This window comes from Zalophus californianus, chromosome 16, assembly GCF_009762305.2.
Source record: "Zalophus californianus isolate mZalCal1 chromosome 16, mZalCal1.pri.v2, whole genome shotgun sequence".
Classification (NCBI taxonomy): Eukaryota; Metazoa; Chordata; class Mammalia; order Carnivora; family Otariidae; genus Zalophus; species Zalophus californianus.
The window spans coordinates 36,777,505-36,795,665 of record NC_045610.1 but is presented as its reverse complement, the minus strand read 5'-3'; the positions used below and the strand labels follow the sequence as shown (position 1 = coordinate 36,795,665).

At 50.0% G+C, this 18,161-nt stretch overlaps 1 protein-coding gene and 1 pseudogene across 4 annotated transcripts; both read right to left on the bottom strand.

Moving 5' to 3' along the window:
• Positions 1 to 4,289: 4,289 nt before the first annotated feature.
• LOC113908130 (gastric inhibitory polypeptide) lies at positions 4,290 to 9,352 on the bottom strand. Of its 4 annotated transcripts, none has more exons than XM_027568149.1 (7): positions 9,285 to 9,352; positions 8,507 to 8,609; positions 7,890 to 7,949; positions 6,880 to 7,026; positions 6,222 to 6,314; positions 5,396 to 5,497; positions 4,290 to 4,510 (listed from the first exon to the last, which is right to left on the bottom strand). In XM_027568149.1, exons 2-7 carry the CDS (start codon positions 8,590 to 8,592, stop codon positions 4,501 to 4,503), a joined length of 498 nt encoding a protein of 165 aa, XP_027423950.1. In that variant the 5' UTR covers positions 8,593 to 8,609; positions 9,285 to 9,352; the 3' UTR covers positions 4,290 to 4,500. The 4 variants fall into 4 exon arrangements, with proteins under 4 accessions (XP_027423950.1, XP_027423951.1, XP_027423952.1 ...); XM_027568150.1 differs by lacking the exon at positions 9,285 to 9,352 and adding an exon at positions 9,158 to 9,280; XM_027568151.1 differs by lacking the exon at positions 7,890 to 7,949.
• Positions 9,353 to 17,842: 8,490 nt separating this feature from the next.
• On the bottom strand, positions 17,843 to 17,943 carry LOC113908341 (annotated as a pseudogene).
• Between the last annotated feature and the right edge of the window lie 218 nt (positions 17,944 to 18,161).

Genomic DNA, 18,161 nt, shown 5'->3' with positions numbered 1-18,161 from the left:
CGGGGCAGAGCAGCCCCGCCTTCCTCTGGTGGCCGGGTGTGGAGAAGCTCGGCGAAGCCCTGCGGCCAGGAGGACGGGCGAGCGCGGACGCGGAGCCGCGCCCTCGTTGTCGGCGGCGCGCTCCCCACCCACGTGGGCGCCTCGGACCCTCGCGTGTTAGCGCGGCTGCCGCCCGCCGGCACCCAAACTCCGGCTCCCAGCCAGTGCTCACGGCCGCGTGCTCTGGGCCAGGCGCTGAGTCGGCCCCAAAGCTTCCAAATTGAGCATGAAACACAACCCATCAGCTCTAATGGAGCCTACCTGTTGGAGTCACACGCTGAGATTCTGACTAGGCCAGACCTTACTTTAAGAACCTGGACTTTGGAATTAGATAGCCTGGCTCCATAGCTCACTTCCACTGCATCTGGTCCAGTAACTTCAGGCAAAATCCTGAATCTCTTGTGTTCTAGTGTCCACAGTTGGTATAGAGTAATACCTACTCATGAAGTTGTTGTGGGGATGAAGTGAGAAAATCTATAACGTAGCATCTAGTGCAGTGCCTGACATAGAAGTAAACGTCACCTATGATTGTTACTCATCAGATTTGGAGTGGGATCAGCCATCTGTGTGTTTAGAAAGCTCCATAGGTGCTTTCTATAGCATTGAGCCTAACAAAGGAGCTGATGAAGGATTCTTAAGTCAGGAAGTTGTTACTTGACTTGTTAGATCAAATTCTTGTTTTAGAAAAGTTAGTGACAAATGGGGCGCCTGGATGGCACATTCCGTTAAGCGTCTGCTCTCAGCTCAGATCATGATCTCAGCGTCCTGGGATGGAGCCAGGATTAGGGCTCCCTGCTCAGCAGGGCGGGTGCTTCTCCCTCTCCCTCTGCTGCTCCCCCTACTTGTGCTCTCTCGCTCTCTCTCTCCCCCTCTCTCTTTGTCAAATAAATAAAATCTTTAAAAAAAAAAAGTGACAACCTAGACTTAAGTCAGTCATAGCAAAGCAACCTAGAAATGATGCAAGCTAGAACTAAGATAGTGGCCATGAGGTAGAGAGAAATTGACAGTTTCAGAAGATACTTGGAGTGCAGAATGGTAAAACTGATAAGATGGAGACAGAGTGGGTAGGAAAAAGTGCTTGGTTTTCTGTCTTGGGAAACAGGACGGTGCCATTTGGAGAAGGGGGTGGGGGAACAGGGACTGAGACCACAAGATGAAGCTGGGGAAATAATTAACAGTGATTTTGAACATGTTGAAATTGAGGTCTCTGTGACATCACAAGAGAGATGACCACCGGTCATTTGGATGTATTAGTATAACGATCTACATAAAGAGCTGGGCAGAGCTACAGATCCAGAATCGTCAGCAAGGTGAAAGCACGAATGTGAATAATGTTACCAGAGGTTTCAAGTAAAAGGATTAGAAGAAGATATGATCAGAGATTGGTGACAGGGATATTTAGCCACCATTTTGGACCTTGAGGGATTATCGAGCCATGATCCAGGTCCCTGACCTGAGGATTTCATGGAGCAGAGCTGTACACCAGCCTTGAGCTACCTGCCTCTGGATGCTTATAAGAAAGAAATAATGTTGTCTTACCAAAGCCACTGTTGGCTTACCAAAACACAGGTGTTTTTCTGTTATTTGAAGCAGAATCTAATGTTAGCGGATGCAAGGACCAAGGCTAAAATAATCATTCCTCTTTTTGTAGTCTTATTTCAGATTCACCCTCAGATACACCCTTAGACACACTGAGTTCAGATAGTCTAAGTCCCCTTAGAAACAAACTTCCCCAGACACAAATTTGCTCCTCCAACTCATACTAGCCTTTTCAGACACCCTCTCCTAAAACACTGACCTTCAATATACCTACCCACGCCTTTCTGCAAAACAACAAGTAGCCCCTTATATACACATTTACTTCCTATTCTCATATTCTTACTACACCACTCCCTAACACAAAAATCTGGTCTTTTCCTGACTGACACACATAGACACACCTGCCTCATTTCTCACTCTTTGACTCACATGCACTGATCCCTCACACTCATGGCTTCAAATTTATTCATACCCTCAAATGCACACACACTCACTCTTATAGGTGCAAACATTGGCCGGAGACACACCTGGTTACCACACTCAAGCAGACACGCTCATTCCCTTATTCAGACACATTTGTTCTCTTTCATAATTTTAGAGAAAGTATGTTGACCAGTAATGAGCTGGTAAATGTTTAACAACCCCCCTCTCTGGGCTGGGAAGGAGGAGCTCTGATTTATAGCATTTGTCAGTTTCCATGGTGTACTCTGGCCATGGCCAATTTCAAGCTAACAATGATTTTATGACCTTCTCACAAAATTCCTGACAATTTCACAATGGCTCTCAGAAGCGCTCAGCTCCAGGATACCCTGAATGCAGACCATCACACATGCTGTCACTTGCTTTAAGTGACTCACTGGCCTTAGGCACAGGGTGGCTAAGAGCATAGGACTTTAATTCTCTACCTCATGGAGGCAGTGTAGTGCGTGGTTAACAGCTAGTATGTTAAAATGCTGTGATGAGGCTTTAGATGAGCTTTATAAAGAGCTGAGCATAATGCCTGGCCCGTAATAAGAACATTGTACAAATTTAATCTAAATAACCCTTTCTGATTCGCTCACCCCCAGAGACACCCAAGACTCCAGAAATAGAGAGCCAACTATCCCTGAGACAACTGGTCCCACCATAGAGAATCGCCAAACTCTATCTTCTGAGCAAAGGCATGGTCTAAATTGTGTGGTACACACTCTCCAAACGCAAGGAGTTTAGAGGAGAGGAAACCTAAAATGTCAGAGCTGGAAGAGATTGCACACGGTCAGCCTTTGCGCAAATTCAGTTCTCAAAAGTGTTTTGTTCGGTCAGCAGAAAGCATGTCTCTTCCATTTTCACAGTCCCTGATCCTGCCCATTGTCTTACACCCTCCCCACTCTGCTCAGTTATGCCCCCGGCCCAGCCCTTCAGCCAATCCAGCTTGCCACTCCCCGATTGAACACGAATACCCTTGTATTTTTAAATTGAGGTTTAGGTGGGTAAATGATAAGCAAAGTTAACTTTTATTGACCATTTACTTTGTGCCAGGCACTATCTTAATTAATACTTCCTTCAACCCTATGAGTCAGGTACTTCCAAATCTTTTCATAGACAGGAAACCCACTCAGAGAGAGGAACTAACTTGCCAAGTCACAGACCTAGTAAGTGATTTGAGTCTTTGAATCGAGGTGTGTTTGACTCGTGTCACCTAAAGTATGACCAGATCAAGGAGAGAGAGGACATTCTAGGCAAGGTAGCCCACATGAAGGGGGAGGAGACATAGCCTTCTATGGATACCAGGCATTGGGAGAGGCAGTGGACTGAGGGGAGAGGGAGAGCTTTGAACACTGGAAGATAAAGGTGTTGACTTTTGGACAAACTGAGTTGGCCCCTTTCCCTTCACTCCCACACCCACCACCCTAGGGTAAGCCTGGAATCCTGCAGGAGGATTCTCTTAACTGGTCTTCCTTTTCCATTGTCATCGCTGTTCATCTCGGGATATAACCCTCACTCATGATGGTTTGGGAACGAAATAGCTCTTCAAACCTGCCCCTGTTCTGAGGATAAAATCCGAAAAGTTTTAACACGGCCTTTAAGATCCTTTCTCTGCCCACCTGTCCAGCCTCTGTTTGTTCTGATCTCCCCATTGCCTGCTTCCTTCGTAAGAATAGCACCGAGGTAATACTCATGGAGGCTCCCCGATCCCTTGGCTGTCTTGTCCTCGCCATCTCACTCCGCTTGGATGGCACTTTCTCCAAGAGGCGCTGAGACCCCCCCACTCCATCTCACTGAGGCTGCTCTGTTCTCCTAGCTCTCTAGGCTTTCTTCACATGGCTTAGCATGTGATGTGATTCTTCTTTTGTAGGGGGGGGGAAGCAGAGGGAGAGGGAGAGAATCTTAAGCAGGCTCCATGCCCAATGCAGAGCCAGAGGCAGGGCTTGATCTCATGACCCTGAGATCTTGACCTGAGCGGAAATCAAGATTTGGAGGCTTAACGGACTGAGCCATCCAGGTGCCCCAGCATGTTACATGATTATTAATGTGTATGTGTGTGTGTGTGTGTGTGTGTGTGTGTCTAAGTTAAGGTCTGTCTCTATCATGGGACTATGAATTCCTCGGGGACAGGGACTGTGCCCATTTCCTTGACCGCCGTATTCCCAGTAGTTAGCACAGCCCCTGCCTATGTTAACTTTCCAATAAGTGTTTGTAAATAGATGAATTACAGATGCAGGTAGGAGCCATATCTCGTTTTCATTGGGTGGCATGCAAACACACAGACACACGTACATTAACAGTGCTCAAATAGACATTTGAGCAAGTTTTGACAATGGGCACAAGGATTTATTTCAGCTTAAACTTGATTGGTTTGGCTTCTCTTAGGTACCCTGGAATGGAGCTGAGTCCTGAGTGAGCGAAGGGCAGAGTCCAGGCCCCAGCTGGGTTTGGTCTGAGTCACTGAAATCTGGGGAGAGTGGAAAGAGGAGGGGAAGTGGTTGGAGAGGAGAGTCATTATCTACTTGGAATCAGCAAAGTAAACTCATCCTGGCGCCCAGCCATGGTTCAGCTGCTCCTACCTCCCAATTACCTTTTTAATTATAAGTAAGCAAAATAATTCTGAAAAGCACCCATCTGTCTATGGAGAATTTCTCATACTCTCCTCCATGGTTCTGGCCACGTTCCTCTTTCCCTTCCCGCTCTCTGCAGGAAGCTGTCCCAGATCTGCTCCCTCCATCCCTCCCTAGCTCGCCTGCAGCAAAGTCTGAAAATGTGTTTTGGTTTCCAAGCCTCGGTGCCTGCATCTTGAATGAGTGTTCTGTTTCCCCCTTTAGGTAGATGGACCCCTTCGTGGTATTTAGTCATCCCTTGTTTCTGGGACATAATAGATTAAAGGGCTTCCTGGCTGGTGAGATCGATTCCAGGACCAATGAGACCAATGATGGCTATAGACGGGCAACATACCTCCAGCTCCAGGGGCCATGGGACAAGGGTACAGAGGGAGAGCTGAGACCAAGATGGGCAGCTTAGCTCAGGTGGGCAGGGGAGGTGAGTACAGCCTCCCACCCGGCTGAGGAGACCCAAGTGCAAGCAGTAATGACAACGGCCGACATTACTGAACTCACTCCTCCCGGGTTGCTCTCAGCTCTTTCCTCGGATTATCTTATTTAAACCTGACAATAATCCCACGAAGTGGTCTGAATAAGCCTTGTTTTCATGACAACACTGAGGTTCAGAGAGGCTTATTAGTTTGCTAGCACGTGCTGGGGTGCCAATCCGAACCCATGTCCAGCCCCAAAGCTCAAGCTTGTAAGCACTACGCAAGACACCCAAAGCCACCAGACAGCCCCACCTGAGCCTGCTGACTTCCATCTGATCCACCATCCAGGCCAGCAGCTCTCGAATCAGTAAATCCTTGAGCAAATCTTCATCACTGGCCTTCCTGGGTAGAGAGCTGCCAAGGAGAAAGCCTCAGGCCGGCTGTTTGAGCCTGGGCCCCACCCGGAGTGAGTAAATACAGGGCCTGGGACTCCACAGGGCAGCTGGGTTGGGGGGAGGGAGTCAACACAGCTGCCTCTCCTTATCTCAGCTTGCAGAGCTCCACCCCGATCTGTGGGCCAGGGGAACAGGGGCTCTTCAGCACAGGCAACGCGGAACAGAATTCAGGTGGGAGAACGCCCACCCGTCCACCTCTGCAAGCATCCCCGAATGCATCCCCCCAAACCCAGGAGATTACTTTGCGGACATTCACTCTTTAGAATGGTCCACAGATTCCTCAGCTATCTCAGATAGGGGGTAACTGATGTCAAGGGACTGGCCTTCAAAGGGTCCCTGTTCCTCAAACATCCTTCCTGAGGTGTGTCGGGGAGAAGTGGGGAAGCCAGTTCCTGAGGTCTCCCTGACGTCTCTTTCGCTGCCCCTCTCCCTGACTCTGTGATTCTTCACGCTAAAGTCATCAATCTTAGGGACTCTGGTCCCAAACCCCTCCTAGGACCCCAGCCCCTGTTCCTCCTCGGCTTCTCCCTTCAGCCTGGGCTGGCCTCCAGGAGTTTCTCAAAGACCCCTCTCTGAACTGGGAGTGGAGGGGGATGCTTATCTGGGGCCTTGCCCTGCTCTGGGGTCTGGGAGAGGGAACAATGAGGCCCTGCCCCCACCCCTTCCCTTGTGGGCTGACTCACCCCTGCTGCTCCCTCGCCTCCTCCTTCCTGTTAGATTGATGGGCCAGCTCCAGGGCCCCAGCGGCCTCCCTCTGGGTGATGTTGTGTTTCCAGCTGGTAAGGTAAAGACGCGGGAGTAGGTGGGACTGGGGAGGTTCCAGATGTTCTCCAGTCCAAAGGCTCTGATCTTTCGGGACCTTAACCCAAGCTGCAGAGCGAACCTCTTTCTCCATTCAACCGCCCCACTGCTTGTCCTCAGCTGCCACCGTCCGCCTTTCCAGCATCTACCACCATGCCGACCGAGCAGCCAGCACGAGGTAAGAGACTTGGCCGAGAGAAGGAAGAAGGACCAAGTCCGCAGTGGCCACCACTGCCAGCAGCATCTCAGTTCCCTCTGCCTTCGTCTCCAGCCCCGTGGGGCCCCTCTGGGAGCCCCTACCTCTTCCCTGATCCCTCTCCTTAGAAGAAAAGGAGTGGAAAATTGCCTTGCCCCCCCCCAACCGAGCAGTTGCCTGAGCCCCAGTCAGGGCCACCGTGTCGCCCAGCTCACCATCAGTGCCTCAGTGAAAGGCACCATGTGGGGCTGGGAGGCGCCGGCCCGCGTGGCCTGCGTCGCATCCAGTGTGCACGGAGGTACAGCCAGCCCCGGGCTCAGGAGGGAGCGTGTGCTTCAACTCACTTGTTCTTCTTCCCCTTCTGCGCCAGCAGCCAGTTCACAAAGTCTTGTTGGCGGACCTTGTCCATGGCGATACTGTAGTCACTGATGAAGGTCCCCTCAGCATACCTGGGGCCTCGAGGTCGGGAGCCACTGACCTTAGCGTGGCCTCTGAGGGGCAGGGAGAGGAGAGAGAGAGAGAAGCCAGGACAATGCAGGAGGGGCAGAGGGTGATGGGAATCACAGTGCAGGGGCAAATGATTGTCACCGACAGGAGGCCAGTGTCAGAGAAAAACGCCCCTGTTTCTTGGGAGTCCGTTTTTATGCAGACCCCTCTTGTCTATCCATCAAGGCCCTGGGACTTTATCCTCAGCTCTAGAACCCACTTCCTGCATCCTTGGTGTGTGTGACTCTGGCTTCGGGGCAAAGAGGGATCAGGGGTCCCCCTCATCCCGAAGGACTGATCTCAGTTCCCTCCTTTGCTCCTCTTGCCTGGCCCACCCCGATTCAAGGCTTTGTTCCCAGTCGATAGGAACAAGAGTGAGCTCCTCTGGAGACAAACCATTAGAGACGATGGACTCTGAAAAACAGAGGGTTCTAGAGGGGAGGGGGGTGGGGGGATGGGTTAGCCTGGTGATGGGTATTAAAGAGGGCATGTACTGAATGGAGCACTGGGTGTTATGCACAGACAATGAATCATGGAACACTACATCAAAAACTAATGATGTAATGTATGGTGATTAACATAACAATAAAAAATTATTAAAAAAAAAAAAGAGTGAACTCCTCCGTAATGGCCCTCACTGTGTGGCAGGTCCTCTGTAAGCCCTTTACTAGACAGACAGACTCATTTGACCCTCGTCACCCCTAGGAAGTAGACACTATTTCTACACCCTTTTTGTGATCGAGGAAACTAAGGGGCAGAGAGATTCATCTAGCACATCTCTTAGGTGGCAGATCCAGAATTTAGCCTCAGGCGGTCCGGGCCCAGGTCTAAGTTCGCAACCTCTACAAGATGTTGCCCTTCTTCGTACCTGTCTGACGGCCGTGCCTCCCATCTACAGGATGCAAGGGATGGACCACATGGCTGGTTCCTGCATCCAACAGGGCAGCTCTTTACTCAGAGAAGTCTCTCTCGGCCCTCCAGAGCACAGAGCCCCCTGCTCCATGTGTTCATGATACTCTGCTCGCTCCCCCCCAAACCCGAAGTGCTCAGGACAGTTTGCAACTCGCCTAGGTGGTTCTTTGTTTCCCCCTGGGGCCCATGTGTTCCACGAGGAACAGGTGGACCACTCAGCACTAATGTATCTCCTGTGGCTGGCGCGCAGGGGGCCCTCTCCACAATTTGATCGAATGCACACAGGAATGAATGGTTAAGGCTTTCCTTAGGAAGGGAGATACTGTCATCTACTTCAGACACTTAGCCACTGAGAAGTCCTTCCAGAGATCTAACCACAGTCTCTCCTGTGGCAACAGTAGCTCATAATAAATGCTCTCGGGTTCGGCCCTCACTCTGCACACAGGCGCTGGCCGGTTTTCCCCTCCGCCTTCTTTCCCCTTGGCCTGGGACCCCTCCCTTTCCCACCTCTCCCCTGGAGAACCAGAACCAGGTCATCCTCCCTTGTGCCCGACCCCTCTCCTGCAGCCCTACCTGGAGTGACCCTCCGCCTTCTCTCCTAGCACCACTGCCAGTAGCAGGGACGCCAGCAGGAGACCGAAGATCTTCACGGCCACCATCTTCCAAGGGTGATTTCCTGAGCAAAGAGAGAAAAGGGACCGGGCTGAGGGAAGCACCGTTCTCATGGATAGTCAGCATGGCCGGCCGTGTCCCGCTGACGCCTCAGAGCATGTGTGGGTTCTGCAAGCTGGGGGCCCTGAGCTCTGGACGAGGGCAGTGGGGGGAAGGGCCCAGGCAGAAGAAAGCCGCCAAGACCCGTGGGCCTGCCAGCCCCCTTCCCGGCTCCGGTGGCTGGACCTCACCGGCATGTGGTTTGGCGAGTCTCCCCTTAGAGCCTCCAGGGTCCATAGCAGCCCGCCTTCCAGCTGTCGGACTGGAGGTCGCCTAAACCATCACAGTCCTCTTGCCCCAAGTGAAAGCCACAAGTAAGACCATTCCATCCTCTCCTTCTCGGGCCTCACTCTCTCTACTCAGGGAGGCTCTTTCCAGGGTGCCCCTGCGGGAAGACGAGGTCCGGCAGCCCAAACATGTCTAGGTCTAGCTTTGGTTTTCAGGGCTTGGGAGGAGGGTTCCTTACTGCTCTTCACCCCTACTGAAGACCCCCTGGATGAAACGGGCCCAGACCTCGTTTGTCCTCCTGCCTTTGTCACCCGGGTGTTACAGGAATGCTGAGAGCTGCCTTCTTATTTCTCACGCAGATTGGCTCTCCAGTATCCCCTCCAGCCGTCCTCTGTCCCAGCCTCTCCCTTACCCGGCTTCCTTTCCGGCTCTTCCAGAAGGACAGGGCAGGGGTTTCTTCCTCCTACCTTCTGGTCCTTTGGAGCCTGTCTCAAGAAAGTCTGCTGTAGCTCCTTTATATCCAGGCATCACAGGCCTGCTGATTAGCCTAAAAGCACCTTATCTCAAGAAATTAGGTCCACAGCTCCCGCCACGTTAAGTCCATTTTACGCGTAATAAAGTTGCCCTTTCCACCTGAACTGTGCTAATCGATGATTAACATTTGGGTATCTCCAGTTGCCCGGGGGGTAGGCCACTTTAAGTGTCCCCTTTCTTCTCCCCCCCTCCTCCCTTCTGAGCATGGGGCCCCGGATTCTTCTAGCCCTACTTCCTTTATAGGTGTCCTCAGTTAGAAAGGGTGCCTTAGATCGGGTGGCCCTAGCTGGGGTAGGACTGCTCCCACAGGCAAGGGGCTGCCCCTGGGTCCGAAGAGTGGGGCACAGTCATTGGAAACCCAGCTCGGGATAGTGGCCCACAGCTTTGGTAATGAGGCGATGTCCCCACTGCGAAATCTGGGGGGGGGGGTGGTATCCCAGCCGGCTGGGGAAAGGGCTGGAGAGTGAGAGGGTTGAGGGACCATGAAGGATGGGTGTTTCCTGGGGTAGCTGGGAACTGAGAACTTGCAGTCAAGCTGCCTTTCTGCATAGGGGCAGGATAGAGTGGGGGGAAGAAGTACTTACCCCTTGGGAACTCGAAGGAAGGTGGGCAGCTACAATTCTATCTGTAAAGGTTTATGACACCCAATGTGGACTTGCCTGTGCCAACGGACTGGGGGACCCTGAGGTCATGCTGTGCCTGTCAGGCTGGGGGCTCTCCAGCGTGGGGGCTTTGTCTCCCGGATCAGACTGGGGGCTCTCTGAGATCAAGAGTGTGAACCAGGGGGGCTATCGTTCCCCATCCTACGTAAGCTTCTGGAGGCTAAGAGCCATGTCTGTCCCTTAGACTGGAGACTCCTCAAAGTACTGCGTCTGCCTTTGTCCAAGCGCTTAGTGCACGCCTCTGTCCTCAGGGCTCCGTCTAGAAGGGGCAGGGCGGAAGCTGCATTTTGGGCTGACCCCCAAGGCCGCCTTCCCAGGCTCTTCGTTCTCCACTCACCGGAGAACTCTGAACCAGCAACAACCAAGCTCATGCTCTGCTTATTAGCTCCAGGGTCTAATAAAGTCCACTTACCAGGTGAACTCTGGGGCCAGGAAGCAGCTCCAGCATGAAATTAAGTGTTTGTGTGGGATGAGAGGTCGCTGGATCAGGGGGGCAATTCACCTCTGCTTCCTAGAAACCTCGCCCGCCCACCACCCATTTTTCACCGTCTAGAAAAACTTCTCTCCGGGCAAGCTCTCCAAATTCCATCTCCTGGCTATCCACGGGCAGTGATTAGACGTCATTTCAGATTTGGCCTCCAAACGGGATGCGGGGGTGTTTGTGATCCTGCTTCCTGTTGAGCAACAGTTAATGGGCTTAGAAGTGTTTGTGTCAAGACCTGGGCACCCCTGCCTGGAGGCACAAGGTTATCCAAGAAGGGTGTACATCATTCCCTGGAAACCCTAGGTCTGATGCCAGACCAGAGTCAAGAAGGTTCTTGGAATGGGTCCCTGAGTGCCTGTCTGGTGCTCTGGGGATTTGTTTTGGGGGCAGGCTGCTCTGAAGGCCAGTTTTGTTGCTTCAAATTCTCAGCCCACCCCCTCTTGGAGCGGACCTTTCAGCAGCCCCCCAACCTGTTTCCCTCTGATCTTTGGCTCTCAGGCCCTGCGGTGGACACACCAGGGAAAATGTAGCCTGGGCCCGGGGAGAGGAAGGAATGTGGGGAGGGTCAGGGGAGGAGATCAGAGAAGATGCCAGATGCTCAGGGGAGCCCACAGCCCCCACCCCCAGAGCATCTCAGGAGGCTGGGGAATGGAAAAGACGGCCTTCTGAAGTTTCTAGGGATCGGAAGGGCCTGCTGGACTTGATCAAAATAGTTCAGTAAATCCACTGGCAACTCCACCAGCCTGTCTGCACCATGAGAAGTGCCCTAGTGTGCAGGGGTGGGGACAGGGAGGGGGCTCTGGTAGACCCTCAGTCCACTGGGGCGGATTTCCAGGATGTGAAGGGTCAGAGAGGTCACAGGGGGTGGGAAACCAAGAGGAAGCCTAGATACAAAGGCCAGTGGCCCAGACAGGTGGAGAGAGTGGGGGTGCACGAGGGGCGTCGAGGACACGTGGAAGGCAGCCCAGGAAGGGACGATGGCAGTATTGTTGCCCGAGAACCCCGGGGTCCTGCTTCCCAGACCCTCCTGACTTCTGCCCGGGGCTCCAGGATGAGAACGGGCGCAGCAGAAGAGCCTGTGGGGCTTGCTGACTCTGCCAGCTCCCAGCGGTGACTCACCAGCCCCGCCACAGCCCGAGGGCCACCGCAGACATTCCAGGCCCAGCGGCTTCACCGCCAGGCAAGGGTGACTCAGAGGGCCGGCTGCAGCGGGGGGGGGGGGGGGACACTCTGCTTCGGAGGTTCACTTGGTCTTCAAGCTCCCCGGCTGACTCAGATGGCAGACATCCCTCTCTGGGCTCTCCTACACCAGGTGGCAGATTTATACTCTTCTGCAGGGGAGACAGAGGGACAACCTTTGCTGAGTCATCGGGTCTATCCTGGATTCCTAGAAGGGTCACCTCCAGCTTTCCCCCCAGTCACGTCGCAAACCCAGTCGTGGTCCCAAACATTTTTGCCCACATCAGCCCCAACACCCCTCAGACCAAGGTACTGTTCAGAGGGATCTTTAAGAAAGAATATACTTAGTCATTAAGATTATACTAACTTTGTATGGTGACAGATGGTAACTACATTTATGGTGGCGAGCATTTTGCAACGTATATAATTGTCAAATCACTATGTGACTTACCCCCAATGAATATAATATGTCAACTACACTTCAATTAAAATAAAGAAATAAAACTCTCCACTAAAAACCGGGAAGGTACTACCTACAACCTCACTTGGCCATCTGCTATAAGGAATCAGTTTGGAAGTCCCCTCTCAGTTCTAACCCCAAACCCTCTTGCTGTGTTCAAAGTCCATATTTTGTCCACTTTTGTTCGTCAAGAAAAGAGCTCAGCAGTTAGTAAATGCGACCTAATCCATGGGAAGAGAACTGTGGGCAATGTCAGAACTGGGAGGGGTGGCCGCACGGCTCTCACTTCCAGAGAGGGCAAGAGCTAGTGGTGCATTTAGGGTGAAAGGCCAAAGGGCCGGGCGTCCCAGAGAAAGTAGCGTTCCTGACCCCTTCTTTGTCCTGTGGGAGCACCTCCTAGGGGAACGAGGGGTGGGGTGAGAAGAGAGGGTTTCCCCTTCCTTTTCCCTGCATGGGGACAGCTTCCAGGGTCCCCAGTGAGGCCCCCCACCACACACCCCTTCCTGTAATGGGTATGGGGAGGACCTTCTGCAACCTCAGCAACCACACCCTTCTTTAAGGAGACTAGGCAGTAGCCTGTGGGGTGGAGGAGGAGGAGGTGTTCAAGCCCCAGCTCCTCCCGCCAGCCACTGCCAGGTGAGGTTTGGATTTGGGCAAAGCCCTTATCCACTCTGAGCTTTGAGTTTGCCCATCTCTGAATTGGAGATAAGAAAACAGAATCTGGGGGCATCTGGCTGGCTCATGCGATGCTTGATCTCAAGGTGGTGAGTTCAAGCCCCACATAGGGTATGGAGCCTATTTAAAAAACAAACAAACAGCCTCCCCCTCCCCCCCCCCCAAAAAAAACAGAATCAGTCCTCCCTACCTCATAGGTAAGTGTGACATAATGTCATGTTAACTTGAAGGCATCCTACCAGTGTTGGCGGGGGGTATTCTCTACAATGATCTCCTCCACCTCACTCTATGGTGAGCATTCGGTAAGATGAAAAAACAAAGCCAGGCTAGGACACCTGGGTGGCTCAGTCGGTTAAGCGTCTGCCTTAAGCTCAGGTCATGATTTTGGGGTCCTGGGGCCAAGCCCCGCGAGCCAGCTACCTGCTCAGCCGGGAGTCTGCTTCTCCCTTGCCCTTCCCTCTCCCCCTACTCATGCTCATGTGCTCTCTCTCTCTCTCTCTCTTTAAAAAAAAAACCCAGGCTGACTCTGCCCCTCACCTGGTACAGGGAAGGCTCGTGAAATTCCCTGTTAGGGCTGAGGGCTGTGCAGACAGACCCGCTGATGCTACCAGCGGGGCAGGTGATTTAGAGCAACCTGCTCTTTCTGTGCTGCGGTTCCCATTTCTGTAAAATGGGAGTGCAAAGTTCCTACAACAAAGAATTGATTTGGGGGGCACCTGGGTGGCTCAGTCAGTTAAGTGGCTGCCTTTGGCTCAGGTCATGATCTCAGGGTCCTGGGATCGAGCCCTGAGTCAGGTTCCCTGCTCAGCGGGGACTCTACTTCTCCCTCTCCTTCTTACCCTCCCCCTATTCATGCTCATGCCCCCCCCCCCCAAAGAGAAACAGAATTGGTTTGGGAAACAAGTATACTGAGCAGATACATTGTGTTACATTGTATCTTGATACATTAGTGATCTTTCCCTGGGTAACAAATCACTCCAAACTTTAGCAGTGTAAAGCAACAGAGCATTCACTCTCTCACACAGTTTCTGAGGATTGGGAATCTGGCCAGTGGCTTAGTTGGATGCTTCTAGCTCAGGGTCTTCATGAAGCTGAAGTCAGCTGTTGGCCGAGTTGCAATCTCAGAAGCCTGGGGCTATAGATCACCTTCCAACCTTGTTCCCACGACTGTAGGCTGAAGGCTTCAGTTCCTCACCATGTGGACCTCTCCACACTTCTTCCCTCAGAGCAAAGTCATGCACCTAAGATGAAAGTGTAAATGAAATTCAGGAATGACATACCACCCCTTCAGCTTTATGCTATTGGTCACATAGACCAACCCTGGTATGATGTGGGAGGGACTGTACAAGGCTGTGAATACCAGGAGGTAGGGATCATTGGGGGCCACCTTAGAGGTTGGCTACCATATACATAATCCGCCCTAAAAAATATTGACCATTATTGTTATTATTACAGAGGGTGCTAGATTCATGAGACATTTCTGTTCATCGCCATGAACTCTGGTCATTTAATATCTACTTATATTTATTTCAGTCCCCTTCTCTCTGCACGAGTGAGAATTGAGACGATTTTGTATACAGAAGACAGATAAAGCAAGAAATTTCTCTAATATTCTACAAAGACCAGCAGAGTACAGATATCAAAATGAGTTGTATTCTAAGACAGTCCTTGCTAGTTAGGCAGAAAATACTACATGCGACATACTTATACTAAAAAAAAAAAAAAAATGTTTTTAGGGGCACCTGGGTGGCTCAGTCAGTTAAGCATCTGACTCAAGTCATGACCTGGAGGTACTAGGACCCAGCCCCCCCACTCCTGTTGTCAGACTACACTCAGTGGAGTCTGCTTTTCCCCCTCCCTTGCCCCTCCTCTGGTCATTCTCTCTCTCTCTCTCATAAATAAAATCTTTAAAAAAATGTTTTTAACTTGTTGTTTATCTGAAATTCAAATTTAACTGCACATCTTGTACTGTTACTTGCCATATCTGGCACCCTGGCCTGGAAAGCTTTTTAAAATCCCCAATGGTTTGGGGTACCTGACTGGCTCAGTAAGTAGAGCATGCGACTCTTGATCTCAGGGTTGTGAGTTTGAGCCCCACATTGGGAGTGGTGCCTACTTAAAAATAAAATAAAATAAAATAAAACAAAATAAAATAAAATAAAATAAAATAAAATCCCAGTGCCTCAGCACCATTCCCAGAGACTCTGATGTCATTAGCCTGGAGATTTTTTAAAGCTTTCATTTTAAAATAATTTAAAACTGGGCGCCTGGGTGACTCAGTTGGTTAAGCGACGGCCTTCGGCTCAGGTCATGATCCCAGGGTCCCGGGATCGAGTCCCGCATCGGGCTCCCTGCTCAGCAGGGAGTCTGCTTCTCCCTCTGACCCTCTTCCCTCTCGTGCTCTCTATCTCTCATTCTCTCTCTCTCAAATAAATAAAAAATCTTTAAAAAAATAAATAAAATAAAATAATTTAAAACTTACAGGGAACTTGCAAAAGTAATACAGATACACCAATTACCCACAGATACACCGATTTTTAGCATTTTGCCACTTTGTTCTATCATTCCATTATCTTATAAACACATGCAAGTCAATTATATGCATTATGTTCCTTTACCACCTCATATTTTCATGTATATTTCCTTTTGTGTGTGTGTGTGTGTGCAGAAAGGTGATTTTATTAAAGCACAGGGACGGGACCAATGGGCAGAAAGAGCTGCTGCCCCATGTATATTTCCTAAGAACAGGGAGATTCACACACATAACCGCAATAAGTACAATGATGAAATTCAAGAAGTTTAACATTGATATAAAGCATATAGTCCATATTACAAGTTTTTCAATTGTCCCAATAATGTCTTTTGGGGTATTTCCCCTTCTTTATCAGATTCAGTCCAGGATCACGTATTGCATTTGTCATGTCTCTTATTTTCCTTTAACAGTTTCTCTCTCAGCCTTTCTTTGTCTTGCATGATACTGACTTAAAAAAATAAAAGACTATTTATTTGAGAGAGAGGGAGAGAGAGAGCATGAGCAGAGGGGCAGGGAGGGGCAGAGGAAGAAGGAGAAGCAGACTCCCCACCAAGCAGGGAGCCCAGTGCAGGATCCCAAGACCCTGAGATCATGACCTGAGTCAAAGGCAGATGCTTAGCTGACCGAGCCACCCAGGGGCCCCTACACTGACATTTTTGAGGGTACAGGCCAGTTATGTTATCGAATGTTTCTTAATTTGGCTTGGTCTGCTCTTTCTTCCCTATTACATTCAGGTTTTGCCTGGTGGCCAGAATACCATATAAAAATTAGTGTGTCCTTTTCAAGGTATTGCACCTGGAGGCACAAGATGTCTACCTGCCCATGATTGATGATAATTTTGGCCACCCAAAGTTTTGTTGGATTTTTCTACTGTATAGTTACTATTTTTCTCCTTTAATTAATAAGCAATTGACAGGGAGACACTTTAAGACAATGTAAATACCCCCTTCCTCATCAGACTTCCCCATCCTCAGATTTATTTAATAACCATTGATCCTTTTTTTTTTTAAAGATTTTGTTTATTTATTTGAGGGAGAGAGAGAGAGCATGAGCAGGGGAGTAGGGGGAGAGGCAGAGGGAGAGGGAGAAGCAGACTCCCGGCAGAGCAGGGAGGCCAACGGGCTGAATCCCAGGACCCCGATATCAAGACCTGGGCTGAAGGCAGACACTTAACTGACTGAGCCACCCAGGCTCCTCACGACCATTGATTCTTGCTTGAAGAAGTGAACCCATCTTCACTACGATGATGGAAAATGGTTATTTTCCAATTCACCACTCCCTCCACAGTATAAAGGTTTTTATTTTATTTTATTTTTTAAAGATTTATTTATTTATTTATTTGACAGAGAGAGAGACAGCGAGAGAGGGAACATAAGCAGGAGTGGGAGAGGGAGAGGGAGAAGCAGACTTCCTGCTGAGCAGGGAGCCCGATGTGGGGCTCGATCCCAGGACCCTGGGATCATGACCTGAGCCGAAGGCAGACGCTTAACGACTGAGCCACCCAGGTGCCCCTAGAGTTTTTTAAAAACAGCATTATCAAGGTATAACTGACACATAATTAACTGCACATATTTAATGTAAAGTGTATAATTGATGTTTTAACATATGTTTTCTCCCATGAAACCATCATTACAATCAAAGTAGCGAATATTGAGACACCTGACTAGCTCAGCAGGTAGAGCATGCACCTCCTGATCTTGGGGTAGTGAGTTCAAACCCCATGTTGGGCAGAGAGCTTACTTAAAAAAATTGGGGCACCTGGGTTATGCAGTCATTGAGTGACCGAGTCTTGCTCTCTGCTCAGGTCTTGATCTTAGGGCTGTGATTTCAAGCTCTGTGCCTACTTAAAAAAAAAAAATTAAAAAATAAAGTAGTGAACATATCTACCATCCCCCGAAATTTCCTTGAGCCCTTTCTCTCCTGCTCACCTCTTCCAACCGCTGACCTGCTTTCTGTTACTATAGATTAGTTTGTATTTTCTAAACTTTTATACAAATGGAATCATACAGTATGTATTCTTTTTTGTCTGGTTTCTTTCATTCAGCATACTGATTTTGAGATTCAGTTGTAGCATGAGCAATAGTCTGTTCTTTTTTTATTGCTGAGAAAGATTCTTCTATCATATGAATATATTACAGTTTGCTTATCAATTTACCTGTTGATGGACATTTAGGTTGTTCAAGTTTTTGCTATTACAAATAAAGCTGCTGTGAACATTTGTGGACAAGTTGTTTTATGGACATATGCTTTCCTTTTTCTTGAGTAAATACTGAGGATTGGGATATGTTTAACTTCTTAAGAAACTGCCAAACTGTTTTCTTTTCTTTTTCTCCCAGGGGCTCAATAAAAACTTTTAATTATACTTCAGGGATTTTGTACAATGTGACAGTCGACGTCCACTGTTAATGTTCACAAGTCCACGTTATCACACATCAACTGCATCAAAAATAGGGAACGCTTCACGAATTTGTGTGTCACCTTCATGCAGGAGCCGTACTAATCTCTTCTGCATCATTCCAATTTTTAAAAAATATTTTATTTATTTATTTGACAGAGAGAGACACAGCGAGAGAGGGAACACAAGCAGGGGGAGTGGGAGAGGGAGAAGCAGGCTTCCCGCCGAGCAGGGAGCCCGATGCGGGGCTCGATCCCAGGACCGTGGGACCATGGCCTGAGCCGAAGGCAGACGCTGAACGACTGAGCCCCCCAGGCGCCCCAGTATCATTCCAATTTTAATGTATGCACAGCTGCAGTGAACACTG

Excerpts from the sequence above, each read along its gene's own strand:
- LOC113908130 (XM_027568149.1), bottom strand. The coding sequence starts at position 8,592 with ATGGTGGCCGTGAAGATCTTCGGTCTCCTGCTGGCGTCCCTGCTACTG. Across the intron at positions 7,950-8,506 it reads AAGGCGGAGGGTCACTCCAG|GAACCAGCCATGTGGTCCAT; the intron begins GTAGGGCTGCAG and ends TGTTGGATGCAG. Across the intron at positions 7,027-7,889 it reads GAGGCACGGCCGTCAGACAG|AGGCCACGCTAAGGTCAGTG; the intron begins GTACGAAGAAGG and ends CCTGCCCCTCAG.